We start from the raw sequence: 23,197 nt of genomic DNA on the forward strand, positions 1-23,197 counted from the left end.
TAAGTGTTTAGCTGAGCCTTTTGAAGTAATATCGCTGAAATTAAGTCTGAAAAGCCTCTAAACAGCCTTGATGACCTCCACCAAATTTTACGAAGTTTCGATAATGGGCGTGGCCTCTACGACCATTTTCATTCCGAAGCTTTATCTGTCCAGTAAAAGTTGCTGTAATTTGACCCAGATGATCTGATCTTCTCACAATTTCACACATTGGATAAAAATATTCTCCTGAACATATCGACAAAAATATATTCCAGTTTAAAGCTAGTGCCACCTAGTGGCTGCAAAAAATGTCATTGGTCGAAAGATTACAGTCAATCCTGTTTGGTTTGACCTACAGCTATGAAACTTTGTAGGCAAATGAAGGACTGCAAGACCTACAAAAAAGTCAATAGAAGTGATGTGCTAGGATGTACAGAAAAATTGTTAAGAATTTTTTTAATTAAAGTTTTGTCCCATTCTTAGACATTAGCTGGTCTCAAACTAGTGCCTTTTTCTCTTAAACGATTCACCCCATTACCTTCAACTTTGGCATGAATCATTATCCAACTGAGGGGCACACATAGCCCAAATATCGTGAAGATCTCTTGACATAAAAGATGGGGGCGGAGCTTCAAATTATGTTTAATATTTCCTTCGCCAAGAGTGACAAAAATATTATTAACTCAGCTATGACAGCTTCAAACCATCTGAAACTTTCCTGGGCCTTTAAAAGTCATGCAATAATACAGCTATGTGATAAACTTTCAAATCATTTTCAGCGCCACCCAGTGGCGGACAAAAATCACATTTTTTATACTTTTATGTACTCTGAAATGCCTGTTTGACTAAATGAACTCAAAAATGGTCAGAAAAGCTATGACACATTGGAACATTAAGGTTCTCAACTTTTATGACTTTTCATTAAAGGGCGTGGCCTCTATGCAAACTCAAAATCCGATGTCTCGCCAAAACGGTAAAAGTTGCTGTAATTGGACCTAGATGATCTGATGTTTGCAAAACTTCATATATGGGATGGGAGTCCAATGTGAAACACACCTACAAGCCTATTTTTATCATAGTACGAGCGCCACCTAATGGCAGCAAAAAATATAGCAAATCCTTAATGTTTTTATGTACTCTGCTGAGCCCCTTGAAGTGATATCCCTTAAATGTTTTCTGAAAAGCCAGTGGCCATGCCTTATGCCCTCCACAAATCACTACGATGTTTCGACAGTGGCTGTGGCCTATATGGCATTGAAAGTCACAAAATTGGAACAATAAAAGCTGCAGTAACTCCACCCACATTGTCCCACCTTGTCTAAATTTTACATATTTGGTAAGAATCCTGCACTGAAAACATCTACAACTACTATTTCATCGTTCATACTCCTTGTTCATACCCCAACCTGTTCATACCCCAACGTGCACAGGTCTGCGAGGGCCCTTTATAGCTGCTTGCAGCTCTAGTTATTATTATTATTATTTACTGTGCAGCGCTTTTCCATTTTTGAGGGCCTAAACATGCACGAAAAGTCACCAAAATTTCCACATTTGTCAGGTCCGGTGAAAAATTTGATATTTTTGTGTTTACCAAAACAATGCAAAAAAAAATGGCTCTGCAGCGCCACCTAAGGTCGAAAAAGTGCACCTAGTCCCGGCCCGTTTGACCTAGAGCTACGTAAATTTTTAGGCATATGTAGGACCTAGAGAGCTACAAAAAAGTCAGCATGAGCCATGTGCTCAGATGTACAGAAAAAGAGTTATGAATTTTTGAATGTGCATTTTTGGCCCATTTTTGCACGTTTGCAGGTCCCAAACTGCTCCTTGTTTCTCCTAAACGCTTTACTCAATCGCCTTCAAATTTGCTGTGGTCCATATTCACTCATAGGGGCACAAGTGGGCAAAATTTGGTGCAGATCCGTTGACATATATGATAGGGGTGTGGCTTCAAATTATGTGTTCAATTTTTCCTTCGCCAAGAGTGACATAAACCTTAATAACTTTGATGTACTAGCTTAAAAAAATCTACAACTTTATAGACACATGGAAACTTATGTCTTTAACACCTTTGAAAAAAGTTTTTTTCAATACCTACTAGCGCCGCCTAGTGGTTGATTAAAATGTCATTTTTTACACTTTCATGTATTGTGCTCAGTCTGTTTGAGTAAAACAAGTGAAAATTGGTCAGAATATCATTAAGACATGGAATATTAAGATTTTAAAATTTTATGACTTTTCGATAATGGGCGTAGTCTGCACGCCACCTCAAAGTCAGATGACTCGCCAAAACGAAAAAAGTGGCTGTAATTGGCCCCAAAATAGCCTTATGAGTGGAAAATAGCCTCTCACTCCCGGCCCGTTTGACCTAAAGCTACAAAAATTTGTAGCCTTATGTAGGACCTCGAGCCCTACAAAAAAGTCAGCGCGAGCCATATGCTCAGATGTACAGAAAGAGAGTTATGAATTTTTGAATGTGCACTTTTGGCCCGTTTTTGCTCATTTGCAGGTCCCGAACTGCTCCTTTTTTCTCCCAAACGCTTGACCCGATCGACTTCAAATTTGCTGTGATGTTTTATCTGACTGTGAGGCAAGATTGTTCAAATTTTTGTGATGATCCGCCATCAAATATGTTGGGGGCGGGGCTTCATATTATGCCTTTGATGATTACTTTGCCACATGTGAAACAAACCTTTATAACTCAGCTTTACAAGCTTAGAAAAATCTGAAACTTCACATACACATGAAGACTTAAGCCCTTAACACAAGTGTTTAAAAAATTCTTCAATTGCTTATAAGGCCATCTAGTGGCAAACAAAAATGTCAGTCTGATGTCTGGCCTAAACGAACAAAGTTGCTGTGTTTGGTCCCAGATGGTCTTATCTTTTCTAAACTTCATATATTTGATGGGTTTCCAATGCGGAATACACCTATCAACGTATTTTTTGTTATAGTGCGAGCGCCACCTAGTGGCAGCCAAAAATATAGAATTTTTTAAACGTTTTTATGTGTTTAGCTGAGCCCTTTGATGTAATATCGCTGAAATTAAGTCTGCAAAGCCTCTAGACAGCTCCGCTGACCTCCACCAAATTTTACGAAGTTTCGATAATGGGCGTGGTCTCTACGACCATTTTCATTCCGAAGCTTTATCTGTCCAGTAAAAGTTGCTGTAATTTGACCCAGATGATCTGATCTTCTCACAATTTGACATATTGGATGAAAATATTCTCCTGAACATATCGACAAAAATATATTCCAGTTTAAAGCTAGCGCCACCTAGTGGCTGCAAAAAATGTCATTAATTGAAAGATTACAGTCAATCCTGTATGGTTTGACTTACAGCTATGAAACTTTGTAGGCAAATGAAGGACCTTAAGTCCTACAAAAAAGTCAATAAAAGTGATGTGCTAGGATGTACAGAAAAATTGTTATGATTTTTTTTAATGTGCTGCTTTGTCCCATTCTAAGACATTAGCTGGTCTCAAACTAGTGCCTTTTTTTCTTAAACGATTCACCCCATTACCTTCAACTTTGGCATGAATCATTATCCAACTGAGGGGCACACATAGTCCAAATATCGTGAAGATCTCTTGACATAAAAGATGGGGGCGGAGCTTCAAATTATGTTTAATACTTCCTTCGCCAAGAGTGACAAAAATCTTAATAACTCAGCTATGACAGCTTCAAACCATCTGAAACTTTCCTGGGCCTTTAAAAGTAATGCAATAATACAGCTATGTGATAAATTTTCAAATCATTTACAGCGCCACCCAGTGGCGGACAAAAATCTCATTTTTTATACTTTTATGTACTGTGAAATGCCTGTTTGACTAAATGAACTCAAAAATGGTCAGAAAAGCTATGACACATTGGAACATTAAGGTTCTCAACTTTTATGACTTTTCAATAAAGGGCGTGGCCTCTATGCCAACTCAAAATCCGATGTCTCCCCAAAACGGTAAAAGTTGCTGTAATTGGACCTAGATGATCTGATGTTTGCAAAACTTCATATATGGGATGGGAGTCCAATGTGAAACACACCTACAAGCCTATTTTTTATCATAGTACGAGCACCACCTAGTGGCAGCAAAAAATATAGCAAATCCTTAATGTTTTTATGTACTCTGCTGAGCCCCTTGAAGTGATATCCCTTAAATGTTTTCTGAAAAGCCAGTGGCCATGCCTTATGCCCTCCAAAAATCAGTACGATGTTTCGACAGTGGGTGTGGCCTAGATGGCATTGAAAGTTACAATATTGGAACAATAAAAGCTGCAGTAACTCCACCCACATTGTCCCGTCTTGTCTACATTTTACATATTTGGTAAGAGTCCTGCACTGAAGTCATCTACAACTACTTTTTCATCATTCATAGTCCTTGTTCATACCCCGACCTGTTCATACCCCAACGTGCACAGGTCTTCGAGGGCCCTTTATAGCTGCTTGCAGCTCTAGTTCTTATTAGGGCCCGAGCAGCTACCGCTGCGAGAGCCCTCTTGTTTTTCTCCAGATTATTATTAGGGCCCGAGCAGCTACCGCTGCGAGAGCCCTCTTGTTTTTCTCCAGATTATTAGGGCCCGAGCAGCTACCGCTGCGAGAGCCCTCTTGTTTTTCTCCGGATTATTATTATTAGGGCCCGAGCAGCTACCGCTGCGAGAGCCCTCTTGTTTTTCTCCAGATTATTATTATTATTATTATTATTATTATTATTATTTACTGTGCAGCGCTTTTCCATTTTTGAGGGCCTAAACATGCACGAAAAGTCACCAAAATTTGCACATTTGTCGGGCCCGGTGAAAAATTGGATATTTTTGTGTTTCCCAAAACAATGCAAAAAAAATGGCTCTGCAGCGCCACCTAAGGTTGAAAAAGTGCACCTGGTCCCGGCCCGTTTGACCTAGAGCTACGAAAATTTTTAGGCATATGTAGGACCTAGAGACCTACAAAAAAGTCAGCGCGAGCCATGTGCTCAGATGTACAGAAAAAGAGTTATGAATTTTTGAATGTGCATTTTTGGCCCTTTTTTGCACGTTTGTAGGTCCCAAACTGCTCCTTGTTTCTCCTAAACGCTTTACTCAATCACCTTCAAATTTGCTGTGGTGCATATTCACACATAGGGGCACAAGTGGGCAAAATTTGGTGCAGATCCGCTGGCATATATGATAGGGGCGTGGCTTCAAATTATGTGTTCAATTTTTCCTTCGCCAAGAGGGACATAAACCTTAATAACTTTGATGTATTAGCTTAAAAAAATCTAAAACTTCATAGACACATGGAAACTTATGTCTTTAACACCTTTGAAAAAATTTTTTTTTAATACCTACTAGCGCCGCCTAGTGGTTGATTAAAATGTCATTTTTTACACTTTCATGTATTGTGCTCAGTCTGTTTGAGTAAAACAAATGAAAATCGGTCAGAATATCATTAACACATGGAATATTAAGGTTTTAAAATTTTACGACTTTTCGATAATGGGCGTAGTCTGCACGCCACCTCAAAGTCAGATGACTCGCCAAAACGAAAAAAGTGTCTGTAATTGGCCCCAAAATGGCCTTATGAGTGGAAAATAGCCTCTCACTCCCGGCCCGTTTGACCTAGAGCTCCAAAAATTTGTAGCCTTATGTAGGACCTCGAGCCCTACAAAAAAGTCAGCGCGTGCCATGTGCTCAGATGTACAGAAAGAGAGTTATGAATTTTTGAATGTGCACTTTTGGCCCGTTTTTGCTCATTTGCAGGTCCCGAACTGCTCCTTTTTTCTCCCAAACCCTTGACCTGATCGACTTCAAATTTGCTGTGATGTTTTATCTGACTGTGAGGCACAATTGTTCAAATTTTTGTGATGATCCGCCATCAAATATGTTGGGGGCGGGGCTTTATATTATGCCTTTGATGATTACTTTGCCACATGTGAAACAAACCTTTATAACTCAGCTTTACAAGCTTGGAAAAATCTGAAAATTCACAGACACATGAAGACTCAAGCCCTTAACACAAGTGTTTAAAAAAATCTTCAATTGCTTATAAAGCCATCTAGTGGCAAACAAAAATGTCAGTCTGATGTCTCGCCAAAACGAACAAAGTTGCTGTGTTTGGTCCCAGATGGGCTTATCTTTTCTAAACTTCATATATTTGATGGGTTTCCAATGCGGAATACACCTATTAACGTATTTTTTGTTATAGTGCGAGCGCCACCTAGTGGCAGCCAAAAATATAGCATTTTTTAAACATTTTTATGTGTTTATTTGAGCCCTTTGAAGTAATATCGCTGAAATTAAGTCTGAAAAGCCTCTACACAGCCCTGCTGACCTCCACCAAATTTTACGAAGTTTCGATAATGGGTGTGGCCTCTACGGCCATTTTCATTCCGAAGCTTTATCTGTCCAGTAAAAGTTGCTGTAATTTGACCCAGATGATCTGATCTTCTCACAATTTCACACATTGGATGAAAATATTCTCCTGAACATATCGACAAAAATATATTCCAGTTTAAAGCTAGCGCCACCTAGTGGCTGCAAAAAATGTCATTAGTCGAACGCTTACAGTCAATCCTGTTTGGTTTGACCTACAGCTATGAAACTTTGTAGGCAAATGAAGGACTGCATGTCCTACAAAAAAGTCAATACAAGTGATGTGCTAGGATGTACAGAAAAATTGTTATGAATTTTTTTAATGTGCAGTTTTGTCCCATTCTTAGACATTAGCTGGTCTCAAACTAGTGCCTTTTTCTCTTAAATGATTCACCCCATTACCTTCAACTTTGGCATGAATCATTATCCAACTGAGGGGCACACATAGTCCAAATATCGTGAAGATCTCTTGACAGAAAAGATGGGGGCGGAGCTTCAAATTATGTTTAATAATTCCTTCGCCAAGAGTGACAAAAATGTTAATAACTCAGCTATGACAGCTTCAAACCATCTGAAACTTTCCTGGGACTTTAAAAGTCATGGAATAATACAGCTATGTGATAAACTTTCTAATCATTTACAGCGCCACCCAGTGGCGGACAAAAATCTCATTTTTTATACTTTTATGTACTGTGAAATGCCTGTTTGACTAAATGAACTAAAAAATGGTCAGAAAAGCTATGACACATTGGAAGATTAAGGGTCTCAACTTTTATGACTTTTCATTAAAGGGCGTGGCCTCTATGCAAACTCAAAGTCTGATGTCTCCCCAAAACGGTAAAAGTTGCTGTAATTGGACCTAGATGATCTGATGTTTGCAAAACTTCATATATGGGATGGGAGTCCAATGTGAAACACACCTACAAGCCTATTTTTTTATCATAGTACGAGCGCCACCTAGTGGCAGCAAAAAATATAGCAAATCCTTAATGTTTTTATGTACTCTGCTGAGCCCCTTGAAGTGATATCCCTTAAATGTTTTCTGAAAAGCCAGTGGCCATGCCTTATGCCCTCCACAAATCAGTACGATGTTTCGACAGTGGGTGTGGCCTATATGGCATTGAAAGTCACAAAATTGGAACAATAAAAGCTGCAGTAACTCCACCCACATTGTCCCACCTTGTCTAAATTTTACATATTTGGTAAGAGTCCTGCACTGAAGTCATCTACAACTACTATTTCATTGTTCATAGTCCTTGTTCATACCCCGACCTGTTCATACCCCAACGTGCACAGGTCTGCGAGGGCCCTTTATAGCTGCTTGCAGCTCTAGTTATTATTATTATTATTTACTGTGCAGCGCTTTTCCATTTTTGAGGGCCTAAACATGCACGAAAAGTTACCAAAATTTGCACATTTGTCGGGCCCGGTATAAAATTTGATATTTTTGTGTTTCCCAAAAAAATGCAAAAAAAATGGCTCTGCAGCGCCACCAAAGGTTGAAAAAGTGCACCTGGTCCCGGCCCGTTTGACCTAGAGCTACGAAAATTTTTAGGCATATGTAGGACCTAGAGACCTACAAAAAAGTCAGCGCAAGCCATGTGCTCAGATGTACAGAAAAAGAGTTATGAATTTTTGAATGTGCATTTTTGGCCCATTTTTGCACGTTTGCAGGTCCCAAACTGCTCCTTGTTTCTCCTAAACGCTTTACTCAATCACCTTCAAATTTGCTGTGGTCCATATTCACACATAGGGGCACAAGTGGGCAAAATTTGGTGCAGATCCACTGACATATATGATAGGGGCGTGGCTTCAAATTATGTGTTCAATTTTTCCTTCGCCAAGAGTGACATAAACCTTAATAACTTTGTTGTACTAGCTTAAAAAAATCTAAAACTTCATTGACACATGGAAACTTATGTCTTTAACACCTTTGAAAAAAGTTTTTTTAAATACCTACTAGCGCCGCCTAGTGGTTGATTAAAATGTTATTTTTTACACTTTCATGTATTGTGCTCAGTCTGTTTGAGTAAAACAAATGAAAATTGGTCAGAATATCATTAAGACATGGAATATTAAGGTTTTAAAATTTTACGACATTTCGATAATGGGCGTAGTCTGCACGCCACCTCAAAGTCAGATGACTCGCCAAAACGAAAAAAGTGGCTGTAATTGGCCCCAAAATGGCCTTATGAGTGGAAAATAGCCTCTTACTCCCGGCCCATTTGACCTAGAGCTACAAAAATTTGTAGCCTTATGTAGGACCTCGAGCCCTACAAAAAAGTCAGCGTGAGCCATATGCTCAGATGTACAGAAAGAGAGTTATGAATTTTTGAATGTGCACCTTTGGCCCGTTTTTGCTCATTTGCAGGTCCCGAACTGCTCCTTTTTTCTCCCAAACGCTTGACCCGATCGACTTCAAATTTGCTGTGATGTTTTATCTGACTGTGAGGCACAATTGTTCAAATTTTCGTGACGATCCGCAATCAAATATGTTGGGGGCGGGGCTTCATATTAAGCCTTTGATTATTACTTTGCCACATGTGAAACAAACCTTTATAACTCAGCTTTACAAGCTTGGAAAAATCTGAAACTTCACAGACACATGAAGACTCAAGCCCTTAACACATGTGTTTAAAAAAATCTTAAATTGCTTATAAGGCCACCTAGTGGCAAACAAAAATGTCAGTCTGATTTCTCGCGAAAACGAACAAAATTGCTGTATTTGGACCCAGATGGTCTTATCTTTTCTAAACATTACATATTTAATGGATTTCCAATGCGGAATACACCTATCAACTTATTTTTTGCTATAGTGTGAGCGCCACCTAGTGGCAGCCAAAAATATCGCATTTTTTAAACGTTTTTATGTGTTTAGCTGAGCCCTTTGAAGTAATATTGCTGAAATTAAGTCTGACAAGCCTCTAGACAGCCTTGCTGACCTCCATTAAATTTTACGAAGTTTCGCTAATGGGCGTGGCCTCTACGACCATTTTCATTCCGAAGCTTTATCTGTCCAGTAAAAGTTGCTGTAATTTGACCCAGATGATCTGATCTTCTCACAATTTCTCACATTGGATGGAAATATTCTCCTGAACATATCAACCAAAATATATTCCAGTTTAAAGCTAGCGCCACCTAGTGGCTGCAAAAAATGTCATTAGTCGAAAGATTACAAACAATCCTGTTTGGTTTGACCTACAGCTATGAAACTTTGTAGGCAAATGAAGGACTGCAAGACCTACAAAAAAGTCAATAGAAGTGATGTGCTAGGATGTACAGAAAAATTGTTATGATTTTTTTTAATGTGCAGTTTTGTCCCATTCTTAGACATTAGCTGGTCTCAAACTAGTGCCTTTTTCTCTTAAATGATTCACCCCATTACCTTCAACTTTGGCATGAATCATTATCCAACTGAGGGGCACACATAGGCCAAATATCGTGAAGATCTCTTAACATAAAAGATGGGGGCGGAGCTTCAAATTATGTTTAATACTTCCTTCGCCAAGAGTGACAAAAATCTTAATAACTCAGCTATGACAGCTTCAAACCATCTGAAACTTTCCTGGGCCTTTAAAAGTAATGCAATAATACAGCTATGTGATAAACTTTCAAATCATTTACAGCGCCACCCAGTGGCGGACAAAAATCTCATTTTTTATACTTTTTTGTACTGTGAAATGCCTGTTTGACTAAATGAACTCAAAAATGGTCAGAAAAGCTATGACACATTGGAACATTAAGGTTCTCAACTTTTATGACTTTTCATTAAGGGGCGTGGCCTCTACGCAAACTCAAAGTCTGATGTCTGGCCAAAACTGTAAAAGTTGCTGTAATTGGACCTAGATGATCTGATGTTTGCAAAACTTCATATATGGGATGGGAGTCCAATGTGAAACACACCTACAAGCCTATTTTTCATCATAGTACGAGCGGCACCTAATGGCAGCAAAAAATATAGCAAATCCTTAATGTTTTTATGTACTCTGCTGAGCCCCTTGAAGTGATATCCCTTAAATGTTTTCTGAAAAGCCAGTGGCCATGCCTTATGCCCTCCACAAATCAGTACAATGTTTCGACAGTGGGTGTGGCCTATATGGCATTGAAAGTCACAAAATTGGAACAATAAAAGCTGCAGTAACTCAACACACATTGTCCCACCTTGTCTAAATTTTACATATTTGGTAATAGTCCTGCACTGAAGTGATCTACAACTAATTTTTCATTATTCATAGTCCTTGTTCATACCCCGACCTGTTCATACCCCAACGTGCACAGGTCTGCGAGGGCCCTTTATAGCTGCTTGCAGCTCTAGTTATTATTATTATTATTATTATTATTATTATTATTATTATTCTCCAAAGTAAATCGCAAATGTGAGGGCCTAAACATGCACGAAAAGTCACCAAATTTTGCACACTCATCGGGCCTGCTGTAAAATTAGGTATTTTGGTGTTTTCATACATAAAATCTAGAAAATTTATTTTTAGCGCCACCTAGAGTCGAACACTTCTCCGGGGTCACGGCCAGTTTCACCTAGAGCTTTGAAATTTTTTATGCATATATAGCACCTCAAGACCTACAAAAAAGTTATAGAACGCCATATGCTAGGATGTACAGAACCAGAGATATGAATTTTTTTATGTGCTTTTTTGGACCATTTTTGGATGTTTGCAAGTAGCAAATTCTTCTTAATAGCTCATAAACAATGAAGCCAATCAACTTTAAATTTGGCGTGCTCCATAATCACGCTTAGGGCCACGTTTGGGTAAAATTTCGTGAAGATCGGCTAACATATATGAAGGGGGCGGGGCTTTAAATTATGTGTGTCAAATTTCCTTCGCCATGAGCGACAAAAACCTGAATAACTCCCAATGTGCAAGCTTGAAAAAATCTGACACTTTACAGAAAATTTACTAGTTATTGTCCTTAAAATATCTGCATGATAAATTTTAAAATTATTCACAGTGCCACCTAGTTACAGACAAAAATGTCATTTTTTAAACTTTCATGTATTGTGCAAAGCCCAAAAGAGTAAATGGACTGAAAATCTGTACAAATAGCATCGAGACTTAGATAAAATGGGTTTTCAAATTTTACGGCTTTGTGATTAGGGGGATGGTCTGTATGCCACCTCAAAGTCGGAGTTTACCCAAATCAGCAAAACATGCTGTAGTTTAGCCCAGATGATCCTTCAAACGGCAGCCCCTTCTTTCCCGTTTGACCTAGCGCTACGAAATTTTTTATGCATATGTAGGACCTCAAGACCTACAAAAACATTATAGAGCGCCATGTGTTAGAATGTACAGAACCAGAGTTATCAATTTTTGAATGTAGCATTTGGCCCGATTTTCGACATTTTTCGGTACAAAACCCTTGACCCGATCAACTTCACATTTGGCGTGGCCACATTATCTGACATAGGGAAACACTTAGGCAAAATTTCGTGAAGATCGGCTATCATATATGATGAGGTAAGGGCTTCAAAATACGTGTTTCAAACTCAAATTTCGTTCGCCATGAGCAACAAAAACCCTAATAACTCCAATTTGCAAGCTTGAAAAAATCTGAAACTTTACAGGATTTTTACTAGTCAAAGCTTTAAAATATCTGCATGGTTGAATATCAACTTAATGATAGCGCCACCTAGTCACAGACAAAAATGCCAATTTTTGAACTCTCATGTGTTGTGCTAAGCCTGTAAAAGTAAATGAACTGAAATTTTGCCCGAATAGCATCAAGACTTAAGAGATATGGGTTTCCAAATTTTATAACTTTGTGATAAAGGGAGTGGTCTGTACACCATCTCAAAGTCAGAGTTTTCCCAAATCAGCAAGACTTGCTGTAATTGAACCCAGATGATCCTTCAAGCGGCAGCCCCTTCCGACCCGTTTGAGCTAGAGCTACGAAATTTTTTGTGCATATGTAGGACCTCAAAACCTACAAAAACATTATAGAGCAGCATATGTTAGGATGTACAGAACCAGAGTTATCAATAGTTGAATGTAGAATTTGGCCCGATTTTCTACATTTTTCGGTACCGAAACCCTTGACCCGATCAACTTTACATTTGGCGTGCCCCATTATCTAACATAGAGGAACACTTACGAAAAATTTTGTGAAGATCGGCCAACATATATGATGGGGGTGCATATAAAGCATATAAACGCTTTATTTAATCAACGTCAAATTTGCTGTGATGTTTTATCTAACTGTGAGGCACAGTTGTTCAAATTTTTGTGACGATCCGCCATCAAATATGTTAGGGGCGGGGCTTTATATTATATCTTTTATGATTACTTTGCCACATGTGAAACAAACCTTTATAACTCAGCTTTACAAGCTTGGAAAAATCTCAAACTTCACAGACACATTAAGACTCAAACCCTTAACACATGTGATTAATAATTTCTTCAATTGCTTATAAGGCCACCTAGTGGGAAACAAAAATGTCAGTCTGATGTCACACCAAAACGAACAAAGTTGCTGTATTTGGACCCAGATAGTCTTATCTTTTTTAAACTTTATATATTTGATGGGAGTCCAATGCGGAATATACCTTTTAACATATTTTTTGTCGTAGTGTGAGCGCCACCTACTGGCAGCAAAAAATATAGCATTTTTTAAACGTTTTTACGTGTTTAGCTGAGCCCTTTGAAGTAATATCGCTGAAATTAAGTCTGACAAGCCTCTAGACCAGGGGTGGGCAACATGCCGGTGACCTGCATGTTTTCCTGTTTTCTCTCTCAAACACACCTGAATCAAATGATTAGGATTATTCTTAAACTCCAGCAGAGCTTGTTGATGAGCTAATGGTTTAAATCAGGTGTGTTAGTGAGAGAAAACTGGAAAACATGCAGGACACCGGCCCTCGAGGGCTGGAGTTGCCCACCCCTGCTCCAGACAGTCCTGCTGACCGCCATTAAATTTGACGACGTTTCGATAATGGGCCTGGCCTCTACGTCTGTTTTCATTCCGAAGTTTTATCGGACCAGTAAAAGCTGCTGTAGTTTGACCCAGATGATCTGATCTTCTCACAATTTCACACATTGGAAGAAAATCTATTCCTGAAGACATTGACAAACATATATTCCAGTTTAAAGCTAGCGCCACCGAGTGGCTGCAAAAAATGTCATTAGTCGAAAGATTGCAGTCAACCCTGTTTGGTTTTACCTCCAGCTATGAAACTTTTTAGGCATATGTAGGATTGTAAGACCTACAAAAAAGTCAATTGAAGTGATGTGCTAGGATGTATAGAATAATTGTTATGAATTTTTTTAATGTGCAATTTTGCCCCATTCTTAGACATTAGCTCGTCTAAAACTAATGCCTTTTTTCCTTAAACGGTTCACCCGATTAACCCGACAAAAAAATTTTCAATTGCTTATAAGGCCACCTAGTGGCAAACAAAAATGTCAGTCTGATGTCTCGCCAAAACGAACAAAGTTGCTGTATTTGGACCCAGACGGCCTTATCTTTTCTAAACGTCATATATTTGATGGGTTACCAATGCGGAATACACCTATCAACGTATTTTTTGTCGTAGTGCGAGCGCCACCTAGTGGCAGCAAAATATATAGCATTTTTTAAACTTTTATGAGTTTAGCTGATCCCTTTAAAGTAATATCGCTAAAATTAATTCTGACAAGCCTCTAGACAGCCCTGCTGACCTTAAGAAGTTTCGATAATGGGCACGGCCTCTACGTCCATTTTCATTCCGAAGCTTTACCTGACCAGTAAAAGTTGCTGTAATTTGACCCAGATGATCTGATCTTCTCACAATTTCACACATTGCATGAAAATATTCTCCTGAACATATCGACAAAAATATATTCCAGTTTAAAGCTAGCGCCACCTAGTGGCTGCAAAAAATGTCATTAGTCGAAAGATTACAGTCAATCCTGTTTGGTTTGACCTACAGCTATGAAACTTTTTAGGCATATGTAGGACTGTAAGACCTACAAAAAAGTCAAAAGGAGTGATGTGCTAGGATGTACAGAAATAATTTTTTGAATTTTTTTAATGTGCAACTTTGCACTGTTCTTGCACATTGGATGTTGTCAAACTCGTGCCTTCTTTTCTTAAAAGGGTCACCCGATTAACTTCTACGTTGGCATGGACTATTAGCAGATATAGTGGCACAAATATCCCAAAAATTGTGAAGATTCCATGACTTGTAAGATGTGGGCGGAGCTTCAAATTATTTTGAATATTTCCTTCGCCAAGAGTGACAAAAACCTTAATAACTCAGCTGTAACAGCTTCAAACAATCTGAAACTTTGCAGGGACTTTAAAAGTCATGCCCAAATAAAGCTATGTGATCAACTTCCAAATAATTTATAGTGCCACCTAGTGGCGGAAAAAAATGTCATTTTTTACCTTTTTACATACTATGCAATGCCTGTTTGACTAAATGAACTCAAAAATGGTCAAAAAACTTTGAGACATTGGAACATGAAGTTTCACGACTTTTACGACTTTTCAATTGAGGGCATGGCCCCTATGCCAACTCAAATTCCGATGTCTCGCCAAAACGGTAAAAGTTGCTGTCATTGAACCTAGATGATCTATATTCTCAAAACTTCATATATGGGATGGGAGTCCAATGTGAAGCACACCTACAAGCCTATTTTTTATCATAGTATGAGCGCCACCTAGTGGCAGCAAAACGTATAGCAATTCCTTAACATTTTTATGTACTCTGCTGAGCCCCTTGAAGTGATATCTCTTAAATAATGTCATAAAAGCCATTGGCCACGCCTAATGCCCTCCAACAAATAGTACGATGTTTCGATAATGGGCGTGGCCTATACGACACAACTGTAACAATAAAAGCTGCAGTAACTCAACCCACATTTTCCCACCTTCTCTAAATTTTACAAACTTGATAAGAGTTCTGCACTGAAGTTATCTACAACTAATTTTTCATCGTTCATAGTCCTTGTTTATCCCGACCTGTTCATACCCCAACGTGAACTCTATTAGCAGATAAAGCGGTACAAATATGCCAAAAATTGTGAAGATCCCATGACTTGTAAGATGTGGGCGGAGCTTCAAATCATTTTGAATATTTCCTTCGCCAAGAGTGACAAAAAACTTAATAACTCAGCTGTTTCAGCTTCAAACCATGTGAAACTCTTCAGGGACTTTAAAAGTCATGCCCTAATACAGCTATGTGATAAACTTCCAAATCATTTACAGCGCCACCTAGTGGCGGACAAAAATCTCATTTTTTAAACTTTCATGGACTGTTTTATTTCGCCCCTCCAGACCGCCAGAGGCGGTGCTAAAAGCACGGAATAAGCCTTCGCGCAAGCGCAAGACGAGAATGCATACCAACAAAAACGTCATGTATATGACACCGGGGACATATATAAAAGGTATCGTCACCCGGTAGTCTGTCCCTCAGAACCTTCTCGGTAGTCTGTCCCTCAGAACCTTCTAGCGCGTTGGTTTGCATGCCATACGAGTACCGCGTTTTTTGCAGTTTCCTAGTTTATTTCCTTTCGTCGCTTGTCGCCCGTTGACTGTGTCAGTCGGGGCTGCGGTTTACTGTCCGCCATCCGGTGGCTGCGACACTTGTGTTTGTTTATCCTTGTCTGGTTGGCGCAACGTTTGCTGGGACTTTGCTTCGCGGGGTGAGTTGCGTTATTTTGTGAGCTTTCGGTGTTCTTTTGGTGAATTTCGAAGTTTCTTTGTTGTTGATGCTTGGTGCGCTAACACTTGGTGGCGGGTGACTTTCATGGTGTTCACGACCTGACGTGTGCGTGCTCGCCATAAAGTCGTGCTTTGTTTTTGCCTGTCTGTGAAGTTTCCTCGGCTGTTTGTGTGCCTAGTTACCCGCCTGCAACTGCGTCAGGTAACCGTCTTCACCCCTTTTCAGATTGTACCGCGTCGCTTGCGCTTCGCACGCGAACTTGGCTGGTGGCTATTGCTCGGCTTCCGCTGTAATGGCTGCGTTACGCACCTGTTGTGGTTTTTGCGCCGTGTTCCTCTCGCCGATTGCCGGCGTCTCGCCTACGCTTTCGGCCCAGTGTCTCCAGCTCGCAGCGGTTGCGTTCCGCACCAGCTCTTGCCTTGACAACCTTTGTTGTAAATTTCTCGGTCTTATGGAGGGCCCTGTGCTGTGCTCCAGTTGTGGCTGTCGCGTTGTGCTGGCGGACTCACGGGATGGACGCTGTTTGCGTTGCCGTGACTCGGCGCACGTTGACACAGAGGTGAGTGTGGCCGTGGATGATGTTACCGGTCCTTTGGAGTCCAACGTGACTAAGTCCGTGGCTCCTCTTATCGCGTTAGCAGTCTCCTTGCCGCCCGTTTGTAGACGTGGCGTGAAACGCCGCTTTGCCAATGTAGCTCCACCTGCTCCCTCTAAGCGTGATCACGCTTCAGGTCAGCAATGGGCCTCTGGATTAGAGGAGGAGGTTGCCTATTTGCGTTCTCAATTGGAAGGGATGTCTGCACTGTTGCAGGAGCGCCTCCAGCCAAGTGCCCTCGCTTCCGGTGAGCCGTCTTCTTTCCAAGGCGCTGTTGCACCGGACTTTTACAAGGATGTTGATGCCATTTCTATCTCTGCTTCAGACATGCTTCCGTGGGTCTGAGTTCGATTCTAGGGACTCTACTGTTGGTTCCTCTCCTTCTGATAGAGGTTTGTCCCTCACTCTATTGGGTGATGCAGACTCGCTTATGTCCCTTTTGTGCGCTGCCTTGCGGGAGCTACAGGTGGACATTCCTTGTCCCCAGTCTCCCCAAACTAATCCCTTTTTCCGACGTGGCCGCCCTTCTGTTGCCTTCGTTGTTCCGCAGTGTGGCCATTATTTAGATCTTTTGCTGTCCTGTTGGGCCGATACGAGTGCATTTGCCCGCCTTACTTCCGAGGGTCGGACATTGGCAGCCTTGCAGGATGCTGCTAACGCTGGGTTAGGTCGCATGCCTGCTGTGGAGGAGGATGTCGCTTCCTTGCTCTTGTCACCAGACGAGCTCGCTCGGAGAACGCGGAGTTGTCCAATGTCGCATGGCGGATGACCTGATTACAAGGGCCTATAATGCGTGTGCGCGCTCAGCTTGCATTGGCAACTCTGTTTCGCACCTGTTGTTCGCTGCCATGTCTGTGGCGCGGAAAGGTGATAATGAGTCGTGTGTGTCGTTTGGCGAGGCATGTCTACATGCATTTGCCCTTATGACAAGAGACCACGGGCGAGCGATGTTCTACTTGGTGCGTTCGCGCCGCCTTTTGTGGTTGTCTCAGTCCTCTTTGACTGAGTCCTCCAAGCGTACTCTGAGGGACTTTTCTGTCGTCCCTGGGACGTTTTTCGGTTCTGGTGCAGTGGGGACACTAGAACGATCATTAAGGGTCAGTGAAGCCCGTGTGCAGCTCTCTGATCATGATAGAGCTTCAGCCGTTTCTGGTCCTCTTCATTTTCCCGCCTCTGTGCCTCGTTTACGTGTTCCGTCTCGTAGCCAAATGTATGGGGGCGCCAGTTCTCTACGTCTTCCCAGACGGTATGCTGCTGCGGACGCTCGCTCTTCGGCGCGTGTGCCTGCTGCGGGTGGCGTTCGTCCCACTGGTGGTTTTCGCTCTGGTCTCCGGCTTCCTGACGGTAGATCACGGGCAGTTGCCCCTTGCCTCACCCCCCCAAGGCCCCGCGACTCCGTGGGTCGCGGGACTGAGGTGTTGGGGCCGGCCGTCGGGTATTTTTCCCCTCAGCAGCTCAGGCTGTGGGCTGCTCTGGGGTCAGACCCCTGGGTGTTTTCCACCCTGTCCCAGGGGTACAAGTTGCAGTTCCGGCGCCGGCCCCCCATACAAAGTCGGGTCAGGGACAAGCCTATTTTTATCGTAGTGCGAGCGCGACCCAGTGGCATCAAAAAATATAGCATTTTCTTAACGTTTTTATGTAATCTTGCTGAGCCCCTTGAAGTGATATCCCTTAAATGTTGTCTGAAAAGCCACTGGCCATGCCTAATGCCCGTCACAAAATACTACGATGTTTCGACAATGGCCGTGTCCTATACGGCATTGAAAGTAACACAACTGGAACAATAAAAGCTGCAGTAACTCAACAACAACTCAACATTGTCCCACCTTCTCTAAATTTTACATAATTGGTAAGAGTCTCGCACTGAAGTCATCTACAACTAATTTTTCATCGTTCATAATCCTTGTTCATACCCCGACCTGTTCATACCCCAACGTGCACAGGTCTGCGAGGGCCCTTTATAGCTGCTTGCAGCTCTAGTCATTAGGGCCCGAGCAGCTACCGCTGCGAGAGCCCTTTTGTTTTTCTCCGGATAATTAGGGCCCGAGCAGCTACCGCTGCGAGAGCCCTCTTGTTTTTCTCCGTATTATTATTATTATTATTATTATTATTTACTGTGCAGCACTTTTCCATTTTTGAGGGCCTAAACATGCACGAAAAGTCATACATTTTGCACAGTTGTCGGGCTTGGTGAAAAATTTGATATTTTAGTGTTTCCTAAAACAATGCAAAAAAAAACTGCTCTGCAGCGCCACCTGATGGCCAAAAAAGTGCACCTGGTCCCGGCCCGTTTGACCTAGAGCTACGAAAATTTTTAGGCATATGTAGGACCTAGAGACCTACAAAAGCGAGCTCTGTGCTCAGATGTACAGAAAAAGAGTTAGGAATTTTTGAATGTGCATTTTTGGCCCATTTTGGCACGTTTGCAGGTCCCAAACTGCTCCTTGTTTCTCCTAAACGCTTTACCCAATCACCTTCAAATTTGCTGTGGTCTATAATCAGACATAGGGGCAAAACTTGGCAAAATTTGGTGCAGATCCGCTGACATATATGATAGGGGCGTGGCTTCAAATTATGTGTTCAATTTTTCCTTCGCCAAGAGTGATATAAACCTTAATAACTTTGATGTACTAGCTTAAAAAAATCTAAAACTTCATAGACACATGGAAATTTATGTCTTTAACGTCATTTTTTACACTTTCATGTATTGTGCTCAGTCTGTTTGAGTAAAATAACTGAAAATTGGTCAGAACACCATTAAAGTCAGATGACTCGCCAAAACAAAAAAAGTGGCTGTAATTGGCCCCAAAATGGCCATAAGAGTGGAAAATAGCATCTCACTCCTGGCCTAAGATGTAAACAAGCTAAAAGCTTCCACCTAAGTTCGAAAAAGTGCATCTGGTCCCGGCCCGTTTGACCTAGAGCTACAAAAATTTGTAGCCTTATGTAGGACCTCAAGCCCTACAAAAAAGTCAGCGCGAGCCATATGCTCAGATGTACAGGAAGAGAGTTAAGAATTTTTGAATGTACACCTTTGGCCCGTTTTTGCTCATTTGCAGGTCCCGAACTGCTCCATTTTTCTCCTGAACGCTTTACTTAATCAACTTCAAATTTGCTGTGGTGTTTTATCCGACCAAGAGGCACAATTGTTCAAATTTCTGTGAAGATCCGCCATCAAATACGTTGGGGGCGGGGCTTCATATTATGCCTTTGATGTTTACTTCACCACATGTAACACAAACCTAGAACATTGACCTCTACAGTTCGCCTGCATATGCACGAATACATTCATACCCAAATATGTTCATACCTCAAACTGTTCATCCTTCAACGTGCTCAGGTCTGCGAGGGCCCGTTATAGCTGCTTGCAGCTCTAGTTATTATTATTAGGTCCCGAGCAGCTACTGCTGCGAGAGCCCTCTTGTTTTTCTTCAGATTATTATTATTATTATTTACTGTGCAGAACGTTTCCATTTTTGAGGGCCTAAACATGCACGAAAAGTCACCAAATTTTGCACAGTTGTCGGGCCTGGTGAATATACCGTATTTTCTGCACTATAAGGCACACCTAAAAGCTTACATTTTTTTAAAAAGTTGATGGTGCGCCTTATACTCAGGTGCGCCTTAGATATGGATCAATATTGAGATTGGGATTCGGAGATGGGGAATGAGCTGATAAAGTAAGCTTTACCTGTTTCTTTTGTGTGTTTACAGTTGAACAAGGTTGGTCATATTGACATTGAGTTATTATGCTATTGAGAGTTTAGAATTATTGTTTGAGTTATTAGTGTTATTACTTTGAGTATTACTATATTGTGATTGAAAAAGTTCAAAATATGTCATTGAGGGTGCGCCTTATAATCCGGTGCACTTTATATATGGAAAAGGTTCTAAAATGTGTCATTAATACGCCTTCTAATCCGGTGCGCTTAATAGTGCGGAAAATACGGTAATCATAGGTCTACAGTAGTTATCATTAAATTATATTACATTGGGGGGTGGCACCTCTCTGAGCCGGTTGTGTTTGTTATAGCTACAGACAACGATAAATGCAGCACCATCTCCTCTGAACCTCCTACTGTCTGGAATGAAAAACACTCTAAATGTGACACACTGTCCCCTGCTTTAAAGGTTTGTGCCCGGGAACACCACAAAATTGTGGAGCAAATGTTTGAGTACCAGCGACACCTATTCACAAGACAGACAATCGCTTTGCCCAAATGCCCTGCGTTGCCATCATTAAAAAAGAAAACTACCATTTCCAAAAAAAAAAAAAAAAGTAAAGCAGCGCAAAGATTTTTCTTTGAACTCAAAACACATCCACGGTGCCTGACATTACAATGTGTGGCCGGAGAATTTCAGTCACGTAAGTTAGCTGAAAAACGGTAACGTTCTATTAAATAATTGTCGGAAAATGACAAAATATCAATCCGTCGCTGGAAAACTCTCTCTTGAATCAAGGCTCTGTGGATTCATTCCGCTTCAATATCAACGGCATTTCGGAAAACCGGACACCCCATGTTTCTCAGCTCAACACGAGAGAGCAGACAGGGATAAACTGATAGTTTGAGAAAACCTGCCAGCGAGCAGGTTAGATCACAGAGTAAGTTACCGCAGTAACAGACAGAGTTTAAGTTAACTCTCGTCTGGTAGTCAGTTTTTACAAAACCCAGTTTCTGGTATGGACCCCATGTCATATTGATGTTATTAGGAGGCATATTATTTAGGTAGGAATAAGCACGGGTGGCTCGGTGGAGCAGTGGTTAGCACTTTAGCACATCTGCCTCATAGTTCAGGGACCAGAGCTTTCCAATGTGGAGTTAGGTCTCTCCGGGCACTCCGGCTTCCTCCCGCGCTCCAAAAACATGGCAGGTGTATAGGACATACTCAATTGTCCTTAGGTGCGATTTGGTTATTAGAAAGGTTATTAGACCTGTACTTAGTAAGGCATCTCCAGGATTCGTCAAATGTTGTGATACCATTGGGATCCTTCTTTTAATAATAAAAAACAAAAATAACTGTCGATTTGAATTTATCTGCAATATGCTTATTTTAAGCTGTTTAATTTACTTCGTCCCAAGTTTGAAATTGTTGTTGACGTTTCTGTCGATATGTTGCGTTACAACAGACACGTTCGTTAAATTAATTTTTAACCCGACTTTGTCACGTCCATATAGGCAAAGCGGACATCTTTAAATTTGAAAGTGACGAACGCCTCTAGTTGACGCCCGTTGCCGTAATGTTTCGTAAATAAAATGTGAGGTGCGGCTCATTTGACTTCCTTTTCGCGAGAGTTGGACGGCTTGACTGCAATGAAATGCACGGCCCATGACAATTGGATGAATGTGAAATCGCTGAACTCAATACAACACAATTATGCCAAATGTTCAGCTCATCAGTTATGGTTTTATAGCACTTTAAAGCACCCATAACTGAAGTATAATGAAAAAAAAGCTGGTAAACGATTATTTCAGAAGCAATCAGTCGTAACCTGCCATATTCTGCTGTTAATAACAGAACAGCTGTTTGACTTACCGCTTCCTCGTCCATTACACTGAGCTGCGAGGATGAAGGAACAAGACTGCAAGCTTCCAAAGATTCCGACATATTGCATCCGTGTTACGCCAACAGAAATAGATTCTCCCTGTTATTGTTGTCGTCATCATCACAACGTCTTCCTTGACGTCGGTAGTTGGGAATCGACATTCAGGTGCTTTACTGCCACCTAACGAACTGGAGTTTGAATTCGGAGCGAAACGAGAATCCACCACCAAGATTTTCGATATAAGAGGTCATTTATATTTGATCATTATCTGTTGCGTTTACTGTTAGTGGTTGATTTTGCAACCTACTTGCCATGGGCGCTATTCTTTCTTCTTCTCCCTTTACCCATCTCCTCCCATCCCCGCCCGTTGTGTAAAAGTGGCGCTGGCAGTGGGTTCTCGTCCCTCACCTTCCTCTGACAGATGACTTTTCTACATCTATCCATCAATTTTCTGTAGTCGCTTTATCTCACAAGGGTCACAGGTGCCTATGCCAGCTTTCCTTGGGCAGAAGGCAGGGGGCACCCTTAACTGGTTGCCAGCCAGTCGCAGGACACACAGAGACAAGCAACCAATCACAATCACAAAGGACAATTTGTAGAGTCCAATTTAAATCATCTTTGTTTGAGCCTCAAACCCTAAATCCCTCTCAGTCCCTGCATTTCTGGTTCCACCTCCCTTCCACACTACACTCCTCTTACCCAGACGTAACGTAACTCAATGGAGGTGGGCCACGGCAGGCCATTTTTAGCAAGCCTGCCTCCAATGGCCAGTCCAAAAACATGCATGGAGGTTAATCAAAAAGGGAAGCAGGATGAGAAGGAACAAAAATGATACAAAGTACGACAAAAACACAAAGAACTGCTAAGAACTTACAGGAAGGTTGAGGCTACTTGAGGAAGACAAAGGACTCGACCGGTGTGACAGGGCAGAAAAGATAATGACCCGACAAATGGCAAAACAAACGCTCGAACTTAAACACATATTTAACTAGTTATGAAACACACAACACCTGGGCGGAAAACGAAAGGCAGGGAAAACGGATTGAGCACACTGATGACAGATGGACAAGTTCAGACT

At 41.3% G+C, this 23,197-nt stretch overlaps 1 protein-coding gene across 5 annotated transcripts in view; it reads right to left on the bottom strand.

The window, feature by feature from the left end:
* vps8 (VPS8 subunit of CORVET complex) overlaps nt 1-22,235 on the bottom strand; it is a 228,787-nt gene extending 206,552 nt beyond the window's left edge. For 4 of the 5 annotated variants that reach the window (XM_088421847.1, XM_088421845.1, XM_088421844.1 and 1 more), the window contains exon 1: nt 22,110-22,235. In XM_088421847.1, the coding sequence (XP_088277973.1) occupies nt 22,110-22,181 (72 nt within the window). In that variant the 5' untranslated portion in view covers nt 22,182-22,235. The remainder of the gene's footprint in view (nt 1-22,109) is intronic. The other variant, XM_088421849.1, reaches the window with a different exon arrangement.
* Between the last annotated feature and the right edge of the window lie 962 nt (nt 22,236-23,197).

Source organism: Hippichthys cyanospilos, chromosome 8 (genome assembly GCF_059441005.1).
Source record: "Hippichthys cyanospilos isolate Australia breed blue-spotted pipefish chromosome 8, RoL_Hcya_1.0, whole genome shotgun sequence".
In the NCBI taxonomy this organism is placed as follows: Eukaryota; Metazoa; Chordata; class Actinopteri; order Syngnathiformes; family Syngnathidae; genus Hippichthys; species Hippichthys cyanospilos.